The sequence below is a fragment of the Gadus chalcogrammus genome, chromosome 1 (assembly GCF_026213295.1).
Source record: "Gadus chalcogrammus isolate NIFS_2021 chromosome 1, NIFS_Gcha_1.0, whole genome shotgun sequence".
NCBI classification, from domain to species: Eukaryota; Metazoa; Chordata; class Actinopteri; order Gadiformes; family Gadidae; genus Gadus; species Gadus chalcogrammus.
This window is the reverse complement of record NC_079412.1, coordinates 9,914,626-9,930,698: the sequence shown is the minus strand read 5'-3', so window position 1 is coordinate 9,930,698 and position 16,073 is coordinate 9,914,626. Positions and strand designations below refer to the sequence as shown.

Genomic DNA, 16,073 nt, shown 5'->3' with positions numbered 1-16,073 from the left:
AAGCATTTTCGAAACTACAATCTGACTACATTTTCGAGGATACTTCCGCTGCGTCACATCCGGAATGTCCCGGTCCGAGCAGAGCAAGTTGCATATGCGCTTTTTCACTGGAGAGGCGACATGGGTAAATGACACACCCACCAATCGACCCAGAAATGGATGCAGAACCATCAGCATAACTCTCAACCTGCATACTTAATGTAATTTTGGCTAAAAAAGTTGCATAGTGGGCCTTTAAAGAGAAAGAAAGAGATCTACCTGGAACTGCAAGCCGTGCTGGTGTGATCAGTTCCCATGGTGCTATACAAGTTGGGCAGCAGTGCTGAATGGATAATCGCCATTCAGTTCGGGGTGCATAAAAGTACTGGCTGACCAATTGCGAACTACTGCAGCTGCTGATGCCATCTCTCTAAGTAACAAAGTCGTCGCACCCACCCCAAACCAATCTGAATAAATGTATACATGTCGATTAAAGCGGACTACACCACCTCTTCTAATCCGACATAGATTCTGATCCGACCATAGAATTGTATTCCGATTGAGGTGTAAGATTATTTTTTATTCCGATTGAGCTGTTCTTGCACTTCTGTCCATTTAAACCCGGCGTGTGAGTAATTGTTATACTCACCAGCGGGGTGTGTATTAGAATACTATATTAGTAATTGTGTGATTGGTTTATTAGTTTAAACAAATCCACATTATACTCCGTACCAGAGGGTGGCGCTATAGAGCACTGTGTGACATTACAGATGGCATTAGAAGAACAAGGTATTTTGTTTTGGCTGCTGCTGTGATGTTTTTTTTCTTCAACCTATTACCGAACATTCACTAGTCGATTCTTTATTAGACCATGTAGCTTTTAAATGTAATTTTACGAAAAACAAAGAAGTTGTTTTCAAACACAACTCTATTATTCTGTCACTTCGCCGTCTCTGCGGTGCTGAGGATCGTCCAGGACATTACATCATAGGTTAAGAGATTAGTGTTTACCAGCCAGAACTAAACTTAAACATCCTAAAACATTCCACGCTTACGTGTATTAGTCAGGACCCGTTCACACATTGTGCTATAATGGGGACGAGCAGGACGTACCTCAGCATAGGGTATGCTACGTTTGGTACGCTGGTGGGAATTTCGGCCTTTTTCGTCTGGAACATCGCGTATAAACAACCATGGACGGCGGCGATGGGAGGCTTGTCAGGTATGGTCACTCACTTACGTCTCATGTCTAACACATCTTCCCTTTTGATGTTCCTCATACCTTTTGGTCTAAACCCCACCTTGCGGTAAATATGTATTTGATAGTCATCTGCATTATCTTCATCATTAAGCATTAGACCTAGATCTCAGTAAGTAAGCATCATAATTTAACAAGATATTAACTAATATACATAACAATAAATATACGTATGTAGTATGTATGATTATGTATATTACATCTACATGTTATTATGTATCATTGATTATGATCCTCAACACTAAATACGATGCAGACGCTCCTCCTTGAATCCCTGTCGCAACAACCCACGTATAGGATAGTACGGCCACACCAAACGCGTAACACTAGCGGTCATGTTTATTTCTGTCACCAGGAGTCCTGGCCCTGTGGTCTCTTGTGACACACATCATGTATCTCCAAGACTACTGGCGCACCTGGCTCAAGGGGCTCAAGTTCTTCATCTTCGTCGGTGTTGTCTTCTGCCTGTTGGCCATCGTGGCATTCATCACTTTCCTGACCGTCGCCATCACGCAGAAGCAAAGTAATTTATAATGCATACTTTTTATAGCAATATAAGTACATCAAGGGGTATTAGCTTTTACATGCATAACAATGTTATTTATCACAATGTATCAAGATCAATTTGGAAAACATTACTACTAATAAGTTGGACACCGACCATAACTGATACGGTTTGGACCAAGCTGTCCATCATGTTGACATGCGCTACAAGGGAAATAATGGAAAGAGTCACTCTGTCCTACAGCTCCAACTGACCCACAAAGCCTGTACCTGTCCTGCGTCTGGAGCTTCATGACCCTCAAATGGGCCTTCCTGTTGGCCATGTACTCACACCGATACCGGCAGGAGTTTGCAGACATCAGCATCCTCAGCGACTTCTAGTCCACCAACCTCGTCAGACTCACTGGAGAATGCTTCTGATGGAGATTTGAACAGCATGAGCTGTTGAATGAGCTTCTGTTTCAAGGGGAGGAAATGCGTGTAGTGCTGGATTTAAAAAGAAGTCATGAGACTCTCTTCCACATGCATTTGTCCTACGTGCTTCATACACACAAACAGTGGTTTTACAACCTGTTCTCCCACTTGACGCGTGTGTGTGTGTGTGTGTGTGTGTGTGTGTGTGTGTGTGTGTGTGTGTGTGTGTGTGTGTGTGTGTGTGTGTGTGTGTGTGTGTGTGGCTGTGTATTTCTTTTTTTGAATGCCAGGCTCATTCTTTTAAAGGACTACATACCTATCGGAAGAGTAATTTTAACTGCAACTACCAATTGTGTATAATGTATTTTGTTGTACCACAACACCGAGTGCTAGAACGGAAACTACTCAAGCTTCATTTTATCAGACACTTTATACGTTAATGCTGCCCCCATTGCTTTGTCGACGTCCCCAGCGTAACGTCTGGAAGTAACAATATTTCTCCCCTCGCCGCAAATATTCCTGTTTTTCTTCTTAACCAAGGTCACTTTGGATAAAAAAAGATATTTCCTGGTGAAGTCTACCGTTATACTCACCTTTTTTAAATAGCTTTTCTGATGACAGTGAACATCTATGTAGTATGTAAGCCTGTCTGTCTATAGCCATAAAGATTTTGAGCCGAACAAAGACAGAAATGTTATTATACTGGGGTAGTCATTTAAGATGAGGAGTCATTGTTGGAAAACAAAGTTTGTTATTTATCTTTTGGTTGTAGTGCGGTCTGAGGCATTACATTCTTGGCCTCATGAAGCAGATCCTATCAATATAAGTAACACTTGACATAGTCATGTGTTAAAAGCTACCTTTTTTTTTTAAAGCGGCTGCATAGAATGCCAATTTTCAAAGAACAGGGCCTGGGTCGTTTTACAGATCATTTCAGTTTTATGCCACTAGGTGGAGACTTCTCTTTGCTTGCTGAGTTAATTTGACGACTTTAACATTCCCCTTCGGAGAAAACATGAAATTTATTAGACAAATAATTGCACTTTAGATTTTGAATGATATTTCTGCTTGTCTACTTTGGCATTCGTCTACAGACCCAAATGTGTCATTACCACTACACACTCTCATCATGTATTGCTTGCCTCTAGCTCAATACAATATTGGCATTTAATTGTTTGGATTTATTATGTTTGTGTTTGTCAAATTGAACATGTATTTGTAAGTTATTGTTTATAACCCAAGACTTTTATTATGTTTTGTCCTAAGCATATAAGCCCATTACTGTTATTTTTAAAGAATTTAAGGAAGTTGGTATGAGATTAAGAATCCCTTAAACATAAACATATTGTGATTGTGTTTTTAGTAATTTGCCCTAGTGGGAAAATTACTATTGCAACAGGAGTATATATATATTTAATAATAATAATAATAAATTAAATGTATATAGCGCTTAATATGGTACTCTAAGACGCTTAGACAGCATGGCTTATTTGACAGCAATTGGTGTAACTTCATAGTAAGCTCCACCAAGAAGGTTTTGAAGGTCATGGATTTCGAGATGTTTAATCAACGCCGGCGCCGCCTTCTGAACATCTTAGGTCTGCCTCATGCTACTGGAACTCCTCCCGTGATAAGGTACAGCATTGCCTTCTGAATATCTTAGGTCTGCCTCATGCTACTGGAACTCCTCCCGTGATAAGGTACAGCATTGCTTTCTGAATATCTTAGGTCTGCCTCATGCTACTGGAACTCCTCCCGTGATAAGGTACAGCATTGCTTTCTGAATATCTTAGGTCTGCCTCATGCTACTGGAACTCCTCCCGTGATAAGGTACAGCATCGCTTTTCAATACTAATGCAGTTTAACTCATCGGGTCTATTCACAACATAATCTGCTGTGATAATACTCGGGTGGTCAGCTTTTCATATCTTCATAACAAGACATATTAATGACAAATAATTGCACGTCAATAGCTGTAATTACTGCTTGTATGCAACTTGCCCTTAAGATTTCCTAGATCCCTTTGTGTTTTTTTTTTTACCACTTAACTCTTTAATTCATCCAAATATATGTAATTCATTTATTTCAACTTTGTTAAATGACATGGCATTTGCATCTAGATTGTTAACATTTTCCCTTAACAGTAATGCTTTCTCCTAAAGTCTATTGTTTGAGCTAAACATGGCTGGTCATAGATGCGATAGAAGGCTTGGTGGCGTAGTTGTGCTAGATCAACCAGATAAAATACAGAGCCCTCCACTGACCTGCTGGCCCAAGGTTAGCTCAGGGTTAGATAAGGTGTCCACTAAAAGCAATGCACTCATGGAGCCTAGTTGAAGGTCACATGTAACAATTAGGGTCAAATGTTTTAGCAATCCGTACATACCAACATATGTTCCTCCTAGGTGCCACAGCCATGGAGCAGGAAGGGTCCCGTTATGTGGTGGATCGGCCCACCTATAACATTGCCGATTTCGATAGAGATTTTGACAAAAAGGATCGGCAGTTCCCAGTGGGAGAGAAAGTGAAGAAACTCTTCAGGTATAAGATCCTTTGCATGGATGCATACAAAAATTACCTGGATAATATGTGACTTGCATTAAGAAAAATTAAACCTGCACTGTGACAGAATGTCATTGGTGGAAGGAAAGAGTAACGTAGATCAAGTTAAAAGATTGTCCCCTGAATGGGGTTTTGAGCAGAGTGTTCCTCTGTGTCAGGTGCTCTGGGGCCCGGCTGAAGGCCCTGCTGTACAGACACCTGCCCGTGCTGAGCTGGCTGCCCCGCTACAAGGTCAAGGAGAACCTGCTCGTGGACGTCGTCAGTGGGGTCAGCGCTGGTACTATACAAGTGCCCCAAGGTCTGTCTCTGTCTCTGTCTCTGTCTCTGTCACTCTCTCTGTCTGTCTCTGTCTCTCTCTCTGTCACTCTCTCTGTCTGTCTCTGTCACTCGCTCAGCCTGCCTCTGTCTCTCTCTGTCTCTCTCTTTGACCGTCTCTGTCTGTCACTCTTTCTCTGTCTGTCTCTGCCCCTCTCTTTGACTGTCCCTGTCTCTCTCTCTGCCTGTCTCTGTCTCTCTCAGTCTGTCTCTGACTATCTCTCTGTCTGTCATTCTCTATCTCTGTGTCTCTGTCTCTGTCACTCTCTCTCTCTGTCTCTGACTGTCTCTCTGTCGGTCACTCTCTATCTCTGTCTGTCTCTGTCTCTCTCTCTGACTGTCCCTGTCTCTCTCTCTGTCTGTCACTCTCTATCTCTGTCACTCTTTCTGTCTGTCTCTGTCACTCTGTCTGTGTCCCTCTCTAGAAAACCACTATTAGGTGAATGTGATCAGTACAAAAATGTTCTAGCACGTAGTCTTTCTAGTCTGGTTTTACGATTCTAGACTCTTGTCCTGTGCTATCTCTATCTTCAAATAAAGTGATAACATTAACACTAGCCTTCTCTCGCGTGGTTTCTGGGAGCTTCTATAGCCAAAAACAATATTTCCCAATAACGTGGCTGCAAACGGACAGATGAACGTGGCTGCAAACGGACAGATGAATCTAAATGTTTTTACGTATTGTATTTGACAGATGAACTATCATATTGTCTCCTTTCCTCAGGCATGGCATTTGCTCTCCTGGCTAGCCTTCCTCCGGTAAATGGCCTCTACTCCTCCTTCTTCCCCCTCATCCCGTATTTCTTCATGGGCACGGTCCACCAGATGGTCCCAGGTAAATCTGGGGGATTTATGTGCACTCCTCTTGATTTTTAGGACCAGTGATTAGTTTCCCGGGGCCCCGGGGCCCCTGGGCTGCCCTGCTTCAACGAGCCCACACTCTGCCCTTAGTCTTCCCAATGGGCTGCTTCAAGGCGACGGTAAAAACAGATCATCATCAGGGCCATGTGTCCAGGTACCTTCGCTGTGCTCAGCATCATGGTGGGAATGGTGTGTCTGCGGCTGGCCCCGGAGTCAGACTTCAGTCATTTCAACGCCACACTCAACGCCAGCGTCGTGGACACGGCCAGGATGAACGACGTCCGGCTGGGAATATCTGGAACACTCGCCTGCCTCACAGCTATCATACAGGTAATGCAATCAGTTCTGCTTTTGCCGCCTGAAAGACCTCAATCGGCCTCTATTATGTATATAGATCTATAGATCTATAGAAAAAGCAGTTCAGTAATTCATCACGTTGTCGTCACCTTAACGTCACATTGTCGTCGCGCTGACGTCACGTTGGCGTCGCGTTCACTTCACGCCTTCGCCGTCACATTGGCATCACATCGAGATCGCACTGACTGAAAGATGTCATTTCAGCTCATTGCCGATAAACTGTTGTAGCGTTGCTGTTTATTGTGTTGTCGCCCCTGTGTCGTGTGTAGATGGGCCTAGGCCTCATGCAGTTTGGCTTCGTGGCCATCTACCTCTCGGAGTCCTTCATCAGAGGCTTCATGACGGCTGCAGGACTACAGATCCTCATCTCAGTTCTCAAGTACATCTTTGGGATAAAGGTGCCGCCCTACAGCGGACCCCTGGCTGTAGTGTATGTAAGTGATGTCTGGAGGTTAGTGACCTGAGCTGTCTTCAGCTAAAGACCACGGTATAGTCTTTATGTTTTGTAATGAACCTACCCTGTTCCTCACTGCGCTCCACTAGACTCTGATAGACATCTTGCGCGGCCTTCCCCACACCAACGTCGCCTCGCTGCTCTTCGCCCTGATCAGCAGTGTGGTCCTCATCGTGTCCAAGGAGCTGGGGGCACGCTACCGCCACAAGCTGCCGTTCCCCATCCCCATGGAGATCCTCATAGTAAGAAGCAGCCCACACTATGCTTGTTTTTCCTATGAATTGCACTTTTGCATCTACACTTTGCATTGTTTTTGGATCCTTCTTTAACGATGGGTCTTTGCGCATTACTGCTTACATAGGTGGTGGTGGCCACGGCCTTATCCGGGCCTTTGGACCTGCCAGAGAAATATCACATGGACATAGTGGGGGAGATTCCTCTGGGGTAACAAATGGCCTCTTCAGCCTCATGCCGTATGCAGGCCTGATTCAGTGATGTTATCATGTCTGTATCACTACCGCAAACCGTAACCACTCCTGGCATGTGTCTCCTAGCTTTCCTGCACCCATCCTGCCGGCAGTGTGTGAATGGGAGGACATGTTGAGCACTGCCTTCTCCCTGGCTATAGTTGGATATGTTATCAACCTGGCCATGGGCAGGACCCTGGCCGCCAAGCACGGCTACGACGTGGACCCCAATCAGGTGCAGAATCAACCACAACTGCTTGGCCTCTACCATGTCTTCAATTTATAATTTGACCCTTTTATCAAATATTGAGTACTATATCAGTTCACAAGCTGTTTTAATGTTCATTCAAGATGACATGACATGATAAGTGTATCCTGCTATAGATTGCTAATATCAGTTCATCATGTTGTCACTTCATCACGCTATCGTTATGCGTGTTACCCCACAGGAAATGTTGGCTCTAGGATGCAGTAATTTCTTCGGGTCGTTCTTCAAGATCCACGTCATCTGCTGTGCCCTCTCGGTGACCCTCGCCGTGGACAACGCCGGGGGGACCTCGCAGGTGGGGAGGGGGCCCTGAGCTGCCCCACTAAACACATACAACCTGCAAAAGCAATCTAGGTCCCACTAATACCTGCCACATACCCCTCTGCCTCTTCCATCCCATAGTTTGCCAGCCTGTGTGTGATGCTGGTGGTGATGATCACCATGCTAGCCCTGGGCGTGTACCTGAAACCCCTGCCTAAAGTATGTGGGCGCAGAGCTGCATTATGGGAAACATTAAATTAAGCGGCCACCACAGACATTACAGCTGTGTAATATGTGGTACTGCGTCGCTCTCCGTTTTTTGCAGTCGGTGCTCGGAGCGCTGATTGCGGTCAACTTGAAGAATACCCTGCTGCAGCTCTCTGACCCCTATTACCTGTGGCAGAAGAGCAGATTGGATTGCGTAAGCCTTGGCCATGCATCACAATGCCGCACGCTGTCATGCAAAGTCGTTCCATTGTTTTTCCCGGTGCTTTTTTTTCTTGTATCCAGTGTGTGTGGGTCGTGTCGTTCCTGGCTACGTTCTTCCTCAGCCTGCCGTATGGGGTCGCCATCGGAGTGGGCTTCTCCATACTGGTGGTTATATTCAAAACACAGTTGTAAGTGGGAGGCATGGGGCTTTATCATTAGCACTCGTTTCTAATTGCATGTAATTTCTATTTTAACGCAAACTTTTCCTCTCATAGTCGAAATGGTTCAGCAATCGACCAAATTAAGGATACGGATATCTACAAAAATCCTAAAGTGTACAGTAAGGTACTGAAAATTCCCTAGCATTCACACAAGCATGCACCCACAAGCACACACACAGCCACACACACACACACACACACACACACACACACACACACACACACACACACACACACACACACACACACACACACACACACACACACACACACACACACACACACACACACACACACACACATAATCACATACATAATCACATACAAACAAACACACACAAGCACCCCCGACACACACACACATACACATGCAGCCCACATACTTGCACAAGCATGTACACATTATTTTTGCAACATAACGTGCAAGTTACTGTATGTTCTCCTAAAATATGGTTCATTCCTGGACAGGTGGCTTCTGTGAAGGGTGTGAAAATAGTAAACTACTGCTCTCCACTTTACTTTGCAAATGCGGAAATCTTTCGACAGAAGGTCATCAAAAAGGTACTGTGAATGAATGGCCTTGTTTCACCGCCAATCACGGTCAACCCTGTTTGCGTGCCTGCATTGTCGCTGTGTGTGTGTGTGCGTGTGTGGGTGCATGGGTGCTTGTGTTTACCTACAAGTGTTTGCTTGTAGACCAATCTGGACCCTGGCAAGGTTATCCTGGCCAGGAGGAAGTTTGTGAAGAAACAGCAGAAGGAGAAGGAGAAGGAGGATAAGAAGGACAAGGAGTCGCGACGCAGGAAGCCCAGTAGTCTGGTCACCATGAAGACACAGGTGGGGCTCGCTCGGCGTTGAAGGGGACCTGGAAGTGATATAATACCGACCTACTCTACGGTATAGTGAGGCACGGGAGCCTCCAGCCATTGAAACTTTGTGCCGTGCATTTCTGAAAAATAATTGAATCTGAAAGTGTTGTGTGCATAGTCTCTAACCTGCCATCACTTTCCATTTCATGTGCAATATTTATATTGTTTATATTCCCTGAAATCATTTGACACCCTGAGCGGTGAATCCGAGGGTATTGCATACATCCCTTATTGATGAGCGCCCGTCTCTTTTCATCTATTCCTGCCGCTCCTCCCCAAGACAATCTCACAGCTTGAGCTGCAGAACGACTTCGACCCCAAAAGTGATTCCCCCACCACCAGCTATGTCAACTTCCACTTCAGTGACGGTGGGTTGGAGGACCAGATGCCCGGCGGCGGGCCCCCCGACAGCCCCTCGGCCCTGGACTCCCAGCCCATGCCCTTCCACACCCTGGTCCTGGACCTGGCCGGCGTCTGCTTTGTGGACCTCAACGGGGTGAAAGTGCTCACCAAGGTTAGCTCCGTGTGTGTGATCAGCATAAGATCCCAGACGGGAACTATGGGTATGACATGTATGTGGTTCAGCCTGTGGTGGGGTGGTTATTGAATTGGCGGAGTTTTGTTGGGTAATGTTTTGACCAATCCAATCCTACTCCCCACCCAAAAATCGCCATTTTGTTTTTGATTTTCTTCACCTCCAACCAGATGAACTCCTGCTATGAGATGCTGGGGATTAAACTGCTCCTGGCCAACGTTCAAGGTAAAACAATCAGATCTATTATTTGTGGTTAAATGACTATCAAGTAACATGGCCAACAGCCGAGGTAAGGACAGCCATGCGTGACGTCGGTGTGCCGCGGGTTTGCAGCCCAGGTGTACGAGGAGCTGAAGGTGGGCGGGGTGTTTGACGGCCAGGGGGGGATACCTCGGACTCACCTCTTCCTCTCGGTCCACGACGCCGTGCTCCACGCTCAGCACACATCCGCCGGAAACACCGCAGGACTATCCAAGGCAGGCTCCGTTTGCTACTCATGTTACGACCGGCCTTTCAAAGACATGGGCTGCATTCGATCTGGCACACTGTTACGGTCATTATTCCTTGCATAGTGAACGCTGTATAGTACACTATTAAGAATAGTGCGCTATATCGTTAAATCCATCAGCGAGACACGTATTGTCTCATAAAAATCAGCAGACATGTTTTTGCAACCCACTGACAGCTTATTTGCATAAAGAACAAATATGTGCTGGACAATCTCCAATGGATGACAAAGCAATCAGCTGTGCTTCATGGGATATGTTGAGGAAATAAGTGCGTCAGTTGTACACCTATTTAAGGCGCACCTATTTAATTGAGTACTATATAAGCCCTATATGAGGAACCAGATTTATACTCTCACACTACAAAATGGTGACAATCTAAATAGTGGACTATCAAGGCAAAAGTGGACCAATTCGAACACAGCCAATGTCTGAAACATGGCCTTCTTACCACCGATCTGTTGCTGGAGTACTGGAATGCATGTCAGACTGTATGCATTTCAACATGTTGTTCCCCGGGTGCAGGAAGAGAGGGAGAGGCGAGAACTGGCCTTCAATACGGACGATCAGAAGGACCTGGAACAGGTACGTTGTCATTCTCTGTGATCTGATATCAAACGCTGATGTGGGGTTCCTGCTGAGGCATACTGACACAACAGATGCAGTACGCTATATCTAAAAAACGAATTTGTTTCTCCACAGGAAATGTTTTGAGCATGTGCCGCATGAAGGAATCTTCCGTTGTCTTGTAATTGTAATAAAATGTCTTACATATGCTGTAGTTCTAAACTTGTGTGTTCTTACTCCACAACAATTTGCAGCAGGTCATACACAGTTGTATATTTTGTGGTTGTAAGCAGTACTTCCTTCCCCTGATGGAGCAATAGAGAAAATCCAAATCCCAAACAACAGTATATTGACTCATAATCCGGTGCCTGGAGCAATAAGGCAAATATGACCCACCGCTTATATTAACTACTCAGTGAACTTGCTGACCGAGCGGATAAACACACACACATTAACACATGCACACATGCACATGGAGAGAGAGAGAGAGAGAGAGAGAGAGAGAGAGAGAGAGAGAGAGAGAGAGAGAGAGAGAGAGAGAGAGAGAGAGAGAGAGAGAGAGAGAGAGAGAGAGAGAGAGAGAGAGAGAGAGAGAGAGAGAGAGAGAGAGAGAGAGAGAGAGAGCGCTCCTGTAATTAACTGAGAAGTGCACTGGGCCACAGCTGTGGGATGATGCTAGACTACCAGTCTGTTGGCCGTTCCCTGGTGAGGAGACAATGTCTCGGGGAAGGGAGGAAGGCATAAAGAGCGTGGCATCAGCAACTTTACATACAGTTGCTCTGCTCTGCTGCAGCCCCTCAGTTTTTACAGCACAAATATATATCCTCATGAAGAGCTTGGAGACCGTTGCTTTTGCTTTCCACCTCAAACTTCATAAAGAATAAAGCCACACAAAGAATCTGATGATCATCAATTACCACAGATCCCACTTTATGATATATTGTGTTTGTATATATATATATATATATATATATATATATATATATATTATAAAAGATAGAAAAGGGATGATAATGGAGCTTAAAGGTTAGAATGAGCAGGTATAGGTTAGAATGAGCAGGTATAGGTTAGAATGAGCAGGTATTGGTTAGATGGAGCAGGTCTGGGTTAGATGGGGCCGGTCTGAGTTATATTGAGGAGGTCTGGGTTAGAATGAAACAGGTGTCAAGCCTCAGTAGCTGGCAGGTGATATCATTGGTATGCCGCGGAGGACACATGAATGCATTTATGTAGCCATTAACAACTTCTTCCAAAGATATTCTGGCCTGCACCTGGTTCACAGCTCTCCACCTCTTTTTTGGGTTGGATTGAGCAGGTCTGGGTTTGATGAAGCAGTTCTAGGTTAGATTGGGCAGGTCTAGGTTGGATGGAGCAGGTCTGGGTTAGATTGTGCAGGTCTGGGTTAGATTGGGCAGGTATAGATTGGATGGAGCAGGTCTGGGTTAGATTGGGCAGGTCTGGGTTAGATTGGGCAGGTCTGGGTAAGATGGAGCAGGTCTGGGTTAGATTGGGCAGGTCTGGGTTAGATTGGGCAGGTCTGGGTAAAATGGAGCAGGTCTGGGTTAGATGGGGCAGGTCTGGGTTAGATGGAGCAGGTCTGGGTTAGAATGAAACAGGTGTCAAGCCTCAGTAGCTGGCAGGTGATATCATTGGTATGCCGCGGAGGACGCATGAATGCATTTATGAAGCCATTAACAACTTCTTCCAAAGATATTCTGGCCTGCAGCTGGTTCACTGCTCTCCACCACTTTTTTTCTCTTCCTTCCCCGAAGGAAATTGGCACCACAAGTGATTACAAGGCTTAGACAGCAATCAGCTTTCATTTGGAAGGCCTTGCCTCTCTGTGATCTACATCTCCCTCCCCCTCCCTCTCCCTCCCCCCCTCCCTCTCCCTCTTGTTTCTCCCTCACTCGCCCGCCACCTGGGGCCTGCCATGAGGGGAGCTGTCTGCGCCGTGTCACTTGACATGGGCTTGGGTTGTCCTTGTGCAATCAGGGTTCGGGGTGGGTGCTCTCGTGAGAAATTAAATGAAGATCCTGCCGCGGAGTCTAGGCAGTGCCACTCTAATCTGTTTTCACTTGTTTTGACTTCCAAACCGGCGGTTTGTTGATTTTGGTGCCGGTCGCTCTTGTGAGCTTCAGATGGCCGTGGAAGCTCTTTAGACTTCAATCATTTAGCCTTCCAGTTGTTGGAGCAATCATCCCTTAATTGGGATGCCAGCCGAAGAAAAACAAAGACCATAAACACGCATGGACTTCAAAATGAGGGGACGTTTTTGGATGCGTATATATATATATATATATATATATATATGCAGCAACCTTTCCTTTTTAAAAGTTAAACTCCAATCCCATTGAACAAGGACATAATTCTTGCCAAATCCCTTTTCAAATTAGACCGCGTTGCCTGTAATGAACTGTTGAAGTTTTCAATCCCTGCAATATGAAGTTCTGCGAGAAATTAATTTTGCACTCATTGCACGTTCATTGACCATAATGGTTTGATTAACAAGGTCCCCGTTGGAAAGGAGCGACTGAGAGATTAATGCATTAAGTTTGTTCACACGCCCAGTAGCTCCTCCGCTATTGAGACTAATTGCGTTGTGTCTGAGGAGGATAACTTGCGTTGTGTCATCAGGGGACCTGTACGGGCCGAGGGTAGCGGCGGCCTATTACAGGGAGAGCACCTCCCCAAGAAACACTCAGCCATGACCCTTTCAAAACATTCAAATTTGAACAACTTGAATAACTATTTCCAATTACACGGCGGCTGCCAAAACGGCGGTGCGTGGCTTGTTGTAAGAAATTAATCTTCCGCACCAAAGATGACGGAGCATCCCATTCCCACACCACCACCACCACCACCACCACTTCTGTAAATGTAGTAAACAGCTGTTTGACATTGATGAAGCAGCAAATTGTGACTCTACACACAAGTGATTCATAAGCCCGTGTTGGGGGATGTATTCTGCTTCATTAACAGACCAGTTGGCATCATAAATCTTGATTGTGCCTTTTCAGCAAAACGTGGCGCCTCTGGATAGGATTTAGCCTATTTACGGAGCAGTTCAGGGCATCTGACCGCTGATAGCTGACGGGAATTAATGTTGCCTATTGTTTCACTTCCCGTACACCGATGGCAAGAGAATCACGAGAATGCAGCAATCTCTAGTGATTAATTACAATTATTGAGCCTGCTTCACGCAGACACTTGGCTAATTATTCACCCAAACAATTAAACTGCGATCGCATGTCTGGAAATAAATAGACTGCTACTTTACCATTTAGTTTATTAAGTCCTATTTATTTTGAGTTCTAGCAGGAATAAGTATATTTTTCCATTGAAATAACTATTTGATTCCTTGTGTGCAACTTTGAGCTCGCTAACAATAAATTGTATGGTAGTCATTGCTTGATACTACTAGCTAATAATTTAGCAATAATACCACTACAGGATCATCCAACCATGTGCCTTTCTATAATACAAAAGGGGAATGGACTTAATGACTGATAAGACATCACATCATCCTACTCAATCCACAGAGAAGCAGGTCATCAGATAAACCAACCGGTCTGTTGATACACGTAATAGCCAGCCTCGTCACCAGGCCACACAAACAAATGAGAGTAGACAACACGGTGTGCGGTGAGAAGCTAAAGGCACTCATTAGAACACTGGGGCATCATGGGAGAGGATCCTGTAATGCCTTGCACCAACATGCCAACACAGCTGCTTGTTATGTTATCACAGGGCCCTAATTCAATAACTTTTGCATGATTGCTTCATCAGTGTTATAACTCCTGTGTGATGCTTCGGTAGCCAAATGTTAAATGGCTACTGCATGCATAATGCAATGTATTCTGTGAGTGCAGTAGTAACCACTAAAGGTGTGTATGTGTGTGGGTGCCCACTGAGGCTGCCCCGTCTATGGTTTGGACAACATGGATGACCTTTCCATAAGGTGGATGTAATAAACGTGAAAATCACTAGGACACATGAAACACAACAGCAAGTATCCGTCTGTGCAGTCTATAATCACTTTTGGGGGAATTCAGATTCAATGCATTATATACTTTAGTGAAACACTTACTTGAATATGGCTTTAAAGATTTGAGTATCGTGGTATATTTGTTTGCCCAACTACATTACTCTACTCTACGCTTTTAAAAGGTACTAATGGCATATGGCAGGGGTTTTCAAAGTGTGAGAGAGTGAGCCCCCCCTCAGAGAAAAAAATTCAGCTGAGCCCCCCCCCCCCCAATTTTTTATCTAAGCATGTTTTAGCTTAACCTTTTTTAAATACATTTGAACATCTTAATCTGTGTAAACTGCCAGTTTACAGATTCATTCAGGGTCCCCGACTCTGAATTTTCTGAGTCGAATCAGATCTGCCTTTTCAGTCCAGAGATTCGACTATTCGGCGGGGTTTGTTTACCGGCGTTGCTATGGTGACCCCAATTATTATAACCAACTGAAAACGACGCCGGTTTGAAACTAAAACTGTGATTCTGAAAAAAGTAGAAATGCTATCAAAATTCAAAAAAAGTATTGAAGATACAAGTGTGTAGATTTGTTTAATGGTTTGAACGATGGTAAACGGTTGAAAAAGGAATGAGTTACGATGTCTAGAAGTAGGTGCATCAGAATGGGCTGACGTCTTCAATGAAAACAGCTGAAAACGAAGCAGTATGAAACTAAACTGTGATTCTGAAGACATTTTAAATGATATCGAAATTCTGTTTCGATATTATTGAAGATACAAGTGTGTAGATTTGTTAAATGGTTTGCACGAAGATAAACGGTTGAAAATTGATTTAGTTATGTTACTTCTACAGTTGAAATACGACTGATGATTTGAATCATCGTCTTTCAGGGTTTTCTTCGGGTTTATTTTTTTCTCACGTCGCGCCCCCCCTGAAGAACTCTGGCGCCCCCCAGTTTGAAAACCACTGGCATATGGCATTTCTGAAAACGAATTGAATCTGGTGGATGAAAACTTATTTTTGATGCATAGTCTCCATTCAACGTCCCGTGTTTGGCTGAATCGGGGTAAGAACCACAAGCAGAAGGGGCGTAATCAGTTTGTAGTTGGTTGGTCTCCCAAAGGCAACCAAGACTCTTCTACAGCTTGCTGAGTTTGCAATTTAGCGTACAAAATACTGACATCCAATGAGTTAACGTATATAGAATACTGACATCCAATGAGTTAACGTATATAGAATACTGACATCCAATGAGTTAACGTA

At 44.7% G+C, this 16,073-nt stretch overlaps 2 protein-coding genes across 4 annotated transcripts; both read left to right on the top strand.

The window, feature by feature from the left end:
- Nucleotides 1-704: 704 nt before the first annotated feature.
- slc48a1a (solute carrier family 48 member 1a) lies at nt 705-3,509 on the top strand. Its single transcript, XM_056587912.1, has 3 exons — nt 705-1,201; nt 1,593-1,760; nt 1,986-3,509. The coding sequence occupies exons 1-3, from the start codon at nt 1,072-1,074 to the stop codon at nt 2,120-2,122; spliced, it is 435 nt and encodes a 144-aa protein (XP_056443887.1). The 5' UTR covers nt 705-1,071; the 3' UTR covers nt 2,123-3,509.
- Nucleotides 3,510-3,619: 110 nt separating this feature from the next.
- LOC130380626 (solute carrier family 26 member 9-like) lies at nt 3,620-11,039 on the top strand. Of its 3 annotated transcripts, XM_056587892.1 has the most exons (22): nt 3,620-3,790; nt 3,949-3,985; nt 4,561-4,696; nt 4,876-5,015; nt 5,757-5,867; nt 6,048-6,223; nt 6,520-6,684; nt 6,794-6,946; nt 7,066-7,148; nt 7,259-7,406; nt 7,621-7,734; nt 7,842-7,919; nt 8,026-8,121; nt 8,211-8,317; nt 8,405-8,474; nt 8,819-8,911; nt 9,047-9,187; nt 9,500-9,733; nt 9,925-9,979; nt 10,088-10,230; nt 10,786-10,845; nt 10,963-11,039. In XM_056587892.1, the coding sequence occupies exons 3-22, from the start codon at nt 4,572-4,574 to the stop codon at nt 10,972-10,974; spliced, it is 2,304 nt and encodes a 767-aa protein (XP_056443867.1). In that variant the 5' UTR covers nt 3,620-3,790; nt 3,949-3,985; nt 4,561-4,571; the 3' UTR covers nt 10,975-11,039. The 3 variants fall into 3 exon arrangements, with proteins under 3 accessions (XP_056443867.1, XP_056443858.1, XP_056443876.1); XM_056587883.1 differs by having other exon boundaries at nt 3,620-3,985; XM_056587901.1 differs by lacking the exon at nt 3,620-3,790 and having other exon boundaries at nt 3,862-3,985; nt 9,512-9,733.
- Nucleotides 11,040-16,073: the final 5,034 nt, after the last annotated feature.